Raw genomic sequence first — 9,377 nt, forward strand, 5'->3', positions numbered from 1 at the left:
CGTTTGTGTGAAACCGCCACTAAAAGTCGTGACATTTAGCAGCATTTGTGGGGAAATCGCCGCTATAAAATGGACCTTTAGCGGCGCTTTTCTCACAAACGCCGCTAAAGAAAATGACATTTAAAAAATATATTTTATTTTAATTAAATAATATTTATTTCTATGATAAATATTATATTATGTTTAATTTTTTGAACTTTAAACTATATACTTTTAAGGATAAATAAAAATATTAATTAAATTAAATTTTCTATTAAAATTTAAACTTCAAAACTAAATATAAAAATTAATGAATTTAAATCAACGAAACAAGAACATTGATCAAGTTAAAAAAAAAAAGACAATAAAGAAATTAAGCGTCAAACACTAGCTCCAATAATTGTTCAAAATTTAAGACAGCTACATTCAAATAGAAAATAAATAACAACTAAAGCATCCAATGGAACATAATTTCACTCTTCATCACTAAATGTTTCCTCATAAACATGGCTTCATCCAAAACAAAACCTCATACCATTACAATTTGACTTTTAAGCAAAAGCTGCTGCAACCTTCTTTCTTGGTGCTGCTTTAGTACCTATACATCACCCCCAATAAAAAATAAGAACATTTTGAAAGAAAAAAAAACCCAAAATTTCTTACAAGAACAGAAATACGCAATGGAACTAAAATCAGAAAGCATTGAGCCTAAGGACATTAGCATTTTCCTACCTTCCCTGAAACCTGTCTTGAACCTGTGAGGAACGTGGCGAAGATACCTCTATACACCTGTGATGGAGATGTTAGCCTAATCTAATTGAAACCAACAACTAGAAACACAAATAATCACACAAGTTAAAAAACCCAAAATAAGTACTTAAACACTTCAATTTACAGCATGTAAACACTTCAATTTACAGCATTCAAACACTTCAATTTGCAGCACTTTAACATCTCAATTAACAGCATTTATACACCTCAATTACAGCGATAAAACATCTCAATGTCCAGCAACTAAACACTTCAATTTGCAGTACTTAAGCAGTTCAATTTGCAACATTTAAGCACTTCAATTTACAGCATTGAAACACTTTAATTTACAGCATTCAAACACTTCAGTTTGCAGCACTTTAACACTTCAATTTACAGCATTTAAACACTTCAATTTGCAGCACTTTAACATCTCAATTAACAACATTTATACACCTCAATTACAGCAATAAAACATCTCAATGTCCAGCAACTAAACACTTCAATTTGCAGCACTTTAACACTTCAATTTACAACATTTAAACACTTCAATTTGCTGCACTTTAACATCTCAATTAACAACATTTATACACCTCAATTAACATCTCAATTTCCAGCAACTAAACACTTCATTAGTGATGCACTAGCAGGTTAATTAAAGCCTGAAATTGCTTCATTAAAAAATTATAAAATATACTTCAAACATTTTACTTTAGAAATTGAGGGTAGTAAGCAGTTTATTAAAAATAAAAAAAGTTATATAAGATTTTTATTATAAAATATTTAATAAAAAGTTAAAATTACAAATAATTATAATTAAAATTAAATGAATATAACGAAACTTAACCAAACCAAGATATTGATTCATTGAAGTTATCAAAACCTAAATAGTTTTTGTTTTTAATTTATGACAACATTAAACTGATTATTTTACGACAAGTAAGATACTGGTAATTGATTATGTTGACTAAATGCCATTTGAAACATGAGTATGATGACACAGTAGCAAAAATATGAATATAAACATGCAAACAGATGCATGTAAGCCTGCAAACAAACACATCAAGAACATGCACATGTCCATTAAAAGGTCGTATTTCTTTTTCTTTCTTATAATAAGGAAAAATGTCAAATCTATTTAAAAGGAACAAAATTAATAAGACGACAGTCAGAGATAAAGAGACCAGAAAATTTAAACAAGAGCAAAATCAATTATCAATCTAAATACAAAAGTAGAAGTTATCAATGCTTGCTTGGATCAAAGTCATCTATGAACTATGATTACCATTTGTCCTACAGCCACAGACAACACACACCAAAAAGGAAAAACAACTATGAAATACAATTTATGTCTTTCATGTGGGTGGAGAGACTCTTAATTTGTTTGTTTACGTCTGCAACAACAGAGAGAAAGAGCAGGGAAATTACCAATTGATACAGTCAACCTCTTGTGCCAAAGAGTGACAGATTAATTTGCCTAGGACAATATAGTGAAATCGTTATCAATGCCTTCAATTTCCTAGTGTGTTTTTTCAAATATTTTTTTCTGTTGGTTTGCCAAATCTCGTACTATGATTTGCAGCTGAAATTTGATGTTAAATTATTTGATTCATTTGGTTAGAATATAAAATTAATATGTTTGATTGGCGAAATTTAAGATTAAATAAAAGCACATTTTACTCAATTGTTCTTGTTATAAAATTTCTTTTTTTAACAAGTTTAGTTCCTTTGATATTTTAAAAATTATGATAAATTATTATAATTTTTATTTTTTTTGTATATACTATATGGCATTATAGTGTTCTAGCCTCTAAAACCCTCCACTATATAAACATAATAAGGACGAAAAAGAAAACACAAGAAAAAGATAAAAACCTTTTGTAATGCAATTCAAGCAGCTTCTCTTTCTCTTTCCCGTTGCTTTTTCAACTCAACCTCTGCCTTCATTTTTGCTTCTGCTTCAGCAGCTAAGATTTGAGCTTCAATCTTTTCCTTTTCTGTGAAGGTTCAATCATCATCTATAAGATCTCAAGGCACACTATTGCCTCACAAATACTTAACCAACTTAAAACTACTACTACTAATAGGAACTGGTCCCTGCATGCACCAGAAGGACTAATATTCCTAATCACTCAAAACATATCTAAAATTACCATTAAATATAGATATATATCAAGCCAACCAAACAAATCATTTCATTTCTCTCATTCAAGGATAACCTAAAGATATAAACACATTAGCACATCAAACATGAAAGAAAGCGAAACTGTGGAATTTGGTTTCAAATTTATTATCGTATAGGAAGGCACATATTGCATCATCCTGATAAGATTGAAATGGCAGACACAAGCAAGAAAACAAGCTAAGTTTTTTAATAGTTCATAGATTAAAGCAGTTAAAAATCTATAATGGCAAGTAAAAAGAATTTAAGTGAACAAGTTATTTGATAGAGAGCTTCACTTCATCTTTTTAATTCCATTTGATGAGAGAATTAGAAGACCTTTTCGTTGTTAGTAGCCAAAATAAAACTTTACATGATCCAATAGTGCCTTCTTCTTAGCTTTTAGAATAGTGTCTGCAAAATGACATTTTAGCATTGCAGTACGGAGTAGTGTCTGCAAAATGACGTTTCAGCATTACAGCACGGAGATCCTTCTTTGGTGACATTGGCACAACAAAAGTAGGAGTTGACAATCCTAATCAAATGATAGAAAACAATATAAATCAAAATCAAAGGAACCCTATTCAGTTTCAGAGATTTACCTCACCAAAATATTTCTATGATTTCTATAACCAAATGATATACCATGTCCTAAGAACATCATATTGAATGACCCACCAACAACATTCTCTTCAATCTCAATCCTACAAATTAAGGAAATTAAATAAAGTTAAAGCCAAAAAATTTGAACAAAATTAATGAAAAATATAAAAACCTAATTTGAAACAAAACAATTCAACCTTAAAACAAGTGTATACAAACCTGAAATTTGACCCAGCTCTGTCCTTCAACCTTTCCAACTGTGCCTTAATATACCCTGCTACTTCTCTCAAACCCTGACACCCTTCCAATTGAATAACGAAAACCCATAATCACTAACATAAAGCCCTACTCTACCACAAAAAATAATTTGAATTTTTTCTTTCCATTTCAGCTACCTTCAATCTAAGCAGTGAGAACAAACTAATAAGAATAGTAATGATTTAAAGCTATCCAGTAAAATTGAAAGGAAAAAAAAAAGAAAAAAAGTACAGGACATGATGGAAAGAAAGTTAAAAGAGAAATATCAAATTAAATCCAAATAAAAACACAACAATCACTTCAATATGAATTCAAAGATAGAAAGGGAAAAAACGCAATTCCATAAGGTATGCAACCTGTCCTAAATCTCCCATCAACTTGAGACGACGAGGGTTATCCTCGGAACCTCTGAAGGGAACTAACACCTAAGATCCCATTTTAGCTAAAATAAAAAGAAAAAAATTAGTATACACAAATAAACCTTAAAACAACAACAACAACAGCAAGCTCTCCGTAATGTACACATTAAGGCAAAAAAATGTACAATAATAACTACGAGTTTAAGTTTAAATTACCCAGTTGTTGCACAAGATAACGACCAAGGAATCCAGTAGTGCTGAAAACAGTAGCTATAATGCCACTGCAGGGGAAGGGAAAATCATTTGACATTCAAAGAGAAAACTTTTAAAGAAAAAAAAAAGGACCTGTTGGAAGATCGACCACCGGTGCCCTTGGGAACGAGGTCGCCCATTCCCTTGCGGGAAGCCAGTGTAGATCCGTATCGCGGATGATCACCTCTATAGTCTGAAAAGGAAAATTGATAGTAAATGATTTATAACACTTCGTTAAAAGGTAAAAGAAAAAAAAACCCATCAATTTGTTGCAAATGTTAAACACCATTAAAAAGAAGAAGAAAAGATAAATTGGAGAAAATAAAAAGAGGGAATGGAAATGTTACAGTGATCGGAGAGAAGGTAAATAGACTTGATAGAAGAGATTGAAGCAGTTGGCCTCAAAGATTGGAATAGTTAAAACAATTGAAGACTCAGGGATGGAATGAGGACTCGGCAGAAACGATGGCTGTGGCAGTGGCGTTTACTGTCTGGACGCTGCCACTTACGCTTCTCGAAATCAAAGACGAAATAAGGATTAAGAAAAGTTCTGCAGAGAAAAATCTAGGGTTCCAAATTTGGGCGTTTAAGAATCGGGGTTGAGGTAGAAAAAATGGCAATGGGCATGGAGTTAAAAGTTCTGAATGAGCAAAAGAGTAGCTAAATTTTATTTGGGGGATTTAGGATGAGAAAAAGAGGGCGTAACGATCGGGTAAGGCAAAAGTTGTTTTTTTGGGAGTGGGCGGGATTTTTATTTTTTTTTGTAAAATAATGGCTTTTGGCGACGTTTTTTAAAAAAACGCCACTATAGGTTAATTTTTTGTGGCACTTTTGAGAAAAACGCCACTATTGCTTAATTTTAATTTTTTTCATTTTAATATATTTTTCTATTTTTTCAAAATTTTTGCGTTGAGATTATCATTTTTGGAATTTTTAAATTTTGAATATTGAACTTTTAACTGAAATATGGAATAAAATATTAAATATTAAAATTTTAAGTTCTTTATTTTTATTTTTTAATTTTAATTTTAATTTTAATTTTTTGAAGATTTTTATAATTTTAAATTATCATATAAAATACAAAATGAAACTTTAATGAAATAAAATGAAAATGATGAATTAAAAAATATAAAATGACACAAAGAATACAAACATTATTCTTTTAAGTATGGTCCGCATTAGTTGTTTAGATTTTTATATAAATGGCATTTAATTATATGTATACACCTAAATTTTGATAGAGATACATCTCGAATTATATATGAATTCGGTTTAATGTGTAATTGTAGCGTGAAATTCTAATTGTGGTTTAAATTTATAGTTGAAACTTTAATTTTGATTTAATCATACACATTTTAAAAATAAATACATCAAAATATTTTTATATTGAACAAATATAAATATTGATGTATGCAATATATAAATATAAAATGACGTTATATCAATAATTGTGTTAATAATTCATAAGAATGGATCAAATTAAAGTTTATGTATACAATTGCACACTAAACCTTAAACCCTAAACCTTAAATCATAAACCTTAAAATAGTAACTCATAAACCTTAAACCCTTAACCATATACCCTAAACCGTAAACCCTAAAGCGTAATCATAATTAATTCAATATTTTAAAATTAATACTATCTCTTTTACAATTATATAAGAAAATATTTATCATATAAATATAAAACACTAATTAATCTAATCCTTAAACCCCTAATCACTAAACCCTAAATCCTAAAACATAAACCATTAAACTTGAACCCCTAACTCTTAACCCTTAACCCTTAACCCCCAACCCTTAAACCTTAAACCCCAACCCTTAAACCATAAACCATAAACCATAATCCCTAAACCCATAATCCATAAACCTTAAAATAGTAACTCATAAACCTTAAACCTGTAACACCCCGTACCGGAGTCCGTTACCGGAGTCGAATACAAGGTGCACACAAACTTGACTTAATCATTTTCACAGTCCATTTAAAATTTTCCAGACAAGCTGGTTACTGCATCACTGTCGCCTTAAAAATCATATCTTGAGTTTCAAAGCTCGAAAATCAGTTTCGTAATTTTTCCCTGAAATTAGACTCATATGTCCATCCACAAATTTTTTTCTAGAATTTTTTGTTGGGCCAATTAGTACAGTTTATTAGTTAAAGTCTCCCCTGTTACAGGGATCGACTACACTGACCTTTGCGCATTACGACTTGGATATCTCCCTGTACAGGGCTTCAATACTGATGCCGCTTGTTTCTATAGAAACTAGACTCAAAGAGGAATCTATACATATATGGCATGACTCCTAATTATCTCTGGTTAGTTTACAATGAATTTCCAAAGTCGGAACAGGGGATCCAGAAACCGTTCTGGCCCTGTTTCACGAGAACTTTAATATCTCTTAACATATAACTCATATGACCGTTTCGTTTCGTCCATATGAAAGTAGATTCATCAAGGTTCATTTACATAATTTATTAACTATTTAATTCTATTCCTACTATTTTTAGTGATTTTTCACATCCACATCACTGCTGTTGTCAGCATCTGTTTTCAAGGTAACCTTTACCTACTTCATAATTTCTTTGATTCAACTAGCCCTTTTAGCATACATGGCACAAGGAATGATCATGATTAACCATTCCAATGGCTAATCGTTTCCAAACATTTCCATACCTCTTAATGAACAACATACAAAATGATTATGATACCATGCCAAAGTGTATATAAGCCATTTTCGCATGGCTATCCAAATTTATACAAAATCAAAGGGGTCTATGACCAACAAACGAAAGAGTAGTCCTATACATGCCATTTGCAAGTTCAACCAAAATTTGTACCAAAAGGGGCTTTGATAGTGTGGATGACTTGACTTGATGATCCTGAATCCGATAGCTAACGAGCAAAATCTATAAAGCAGAGAGCCAAAGCAACGGGTAAGCATTTTAATGCTTAGTAAGTCTCAAGTAATGAAATCAGCTTTGACTAAAGTATTACATTCACATAGCTAAATGAATCACTTTATTAATACACATTCTCATAATCATACTTACTTCACACTTCATCAACATATACACACAAGGTATCAACCTATCTAAGAGCCGAAAGTTCGTTAGTCGATTGAACGAATACTATTTCAACGGATCGACTTTTCCGATGCACATGTAAACATACCTTATCGTATGGGTTTTTCGAGCGTATTAATTGAATTTATTACAGCACCAAAACGCTCACCTTCAAACCGAGTCTCTTTGGAATTTAGCCGGATATAACCACAAGCACAATTGCCTTCAGGTCTTAACCCGGATTTGGTAACTTGCACAAATGCCTTCGGGTCTTAGCCCGGATATAATCACTAGCATAAATGCCTTCGGGACTTAGCCCGGGTATCATTCAAATGCTCATGTACACATATATCAATAATCACGACACATCCATATTTCATTCTCGTTACTAAGGCTCAAACACAAAACATTTATCAAACCTTTCCAATTTCGGCTCAATAGCCACGCACAAAGAGCATGATTTCAATTGACTTTATAACTTAGTCCCTACGCACATTCGGTATTCGCCATAATATGACAAATCATTTCAATATAGTTCAAGTAGGGTCATTACTCGAAGACTTACCTCGGATGTTGTCGAACGATTTCGACGGCTATTCGATCACTTTTTCCTTTCCCTTATCCAACTGTGGTCCTCTAAGCTCTTGATCTAATTCACACAAATTTAACTTATTAAAATCTCATTATGATAGCTTATGGCCGAATATTACAAGGAGTTTAAATGGTCATATGGCCATCCTTTAGCTCAAATACACAATGGTCATGCACAATTTTTAATCACAACAAGCAATTCAATACAATTCATTCAAACATCAAAGTGAAGCTCAAGGTACTTAGCCCTTATATACATTAGACATTAGAGTCATATGTGTACGAAATCACGAATCGAATTCAACACATTAGTTAGTACTCTCCTTAGCTGAATTTTCCAAGCCAAGAATAGGCATCAATATGCTTGCCTATAACCGAATGCATGCACACCAACCCCCCCTTCATGTGGCCGAATATGCATGTCCATGTTGAGGCCAATTATACACTTAATACCACACAAAAACAGCATACATTTTACTAACTAACGCATTCCATATTGTAACTCAATACGCATCCATCATTTATTTCATAACCGAAACATCATCATATGCAAATATATACCTTGAGATAGTATATATGTCATACCAATACATCATGTGCAACATATATACATGTAGGTGCAAGGGCCGAATCTCAAGTTGATTATAACTATCTCATATATTTTCATCATGGCCGAATGCTCCTTCCACACCATTTACCTTCACAAAGCATGAATTTCATCGTCCAACTTACAAGCTTACAATCTCATGAAGTTTAACCTTATAGTATCTATCAAACTCTCACTCATTAGCTTCTATCATAATCTCCAACAACACCACATAAACATATACTTCATTGGGTCTATGGTAGAACCAAGAAAGGAACTCATAGATATCAAGATGTAAGCAACTACCATTATTTATCTAAGTTTAGCATAAAACACAACCATCACCCTTATTAATCTTTTATAGCCGAAAACCATACTCACCCCACTTAATCAAATTTCAACATGGTTTTCAAAAATCACTTAATATCTCATCAACACAACATCAACACCAAGCAAGAATGATACATCCATGGCCAAGTATCATCTCTATCACATAGCAAGATTTAGACCATGGGCTAGGTAGAGCTCAAGCTAACAACTAACACATGCAAGAATCTCATGGCACAACATCAAACTTACCTTAATAGTGACCTAGGGTAGCCGAATGCTTCACTCCCTTCTTCCCTTTTTCCTTCAATTTTCGGCCAAAAGATGTTCAAGGATGAACACACACATTTTTTTTCTTCTTTGTTTTCTTTCTCATTCACGGCAAAAGGGGGGGCATGGATGAGACCATTTTTTTGCCCATGCTCTTTATTTTATTATTTCTAACAT

At 32.1% G+C, this 9,377-nt stretch overlaps 1 protein-coding gene across 16 annotated transcripts; it reads right to left on the minus strand.

The window, feature by feature from the left end:
* Positions 1–326: 326 nt before the first annotated feature.
* On the minus strand, positions 327–5,084 carry LOC108470641 (uncharacterized). Of its 16 annotated transcripts, none has more exons than XM_017772012.2 (9): positions 4,710–5,084; positions 4,456–4,555; positions 4,327–4,391; positions 3,713–3,794; positions 3,536–3,594; positions 3,264–3,425; positions 2,605–2,726; positions 712–768; positions 327–577 (listed from the first exon to the last, which is right to left on the minus strand). In XM_017772012.2, exons 2-6 carry the CDS (start codon positions 4,500–4,502, stop codon positions 3,286–3,288), a joined length of 393 nt encoding a protein of 130 aa, XP_017627501.1. In that variant the 5' UTR covers positions 4,503–4,555; positions 4,710–5,084; the 3' UTR covers positions 327–577; positions 712–768; positions 2,605–2,726; positions 3,264–3,285. The 16 variants fall into 16 exon arrangements, 4 of the variants coding, with proteins under 4 accessions (XP_017627501.1, XP_017627499.1, XP_017627500.1 ...); XM_017772010.2 differs by having other exon boundaries at positions 3,230–3,425; XM_017772011.2 differs by having other exon boundaries at positions 3,190–3,425.
* Between the last annotated feature and the right edge of the window lie 4,293 nt (positions 5,085–9,377).

This window comes from Gossypium arboreum, chromosome 11, assembly GCF_025698485.1.
Source record: "Gossypium arboreum isolate Shixiya-1 chromosome 11, ASM2569848v2, whole genome shotgun sequence".
Classification (NCBI taxonomy): Eukaryota; Viridiplantae; Streptophyta; class Magnoliopsida; order Malvales; family Malvaceae; genus Gossypium; species Gossypium arboreum.

Excerpts from the sequence above, each read along its gene's own strand:
- LOC108470641 (XM_017772012.2), bottom strand. The coding sequence starts at position 4,502 with ATGGGCGACCTCGTTCCCAAGGGCACCGGTGGTCGATCTTCCAACAG. Across the intron at positions 4,392-4,455 it reads GGTGGTCGATCTTCCAACAG|TGGCATTATAGCTACTGTTT; the intron begins GTCCTTTTTTTT and ends CTTCCCCTGCAG. Across the intron at positions 3,426-3,535 it reads TATGATGTTCTTAGGACATG|GATTGTCAACTCCTACTTTT; the intron begins GTATATCATTTG and ends TCATTTGATTAG.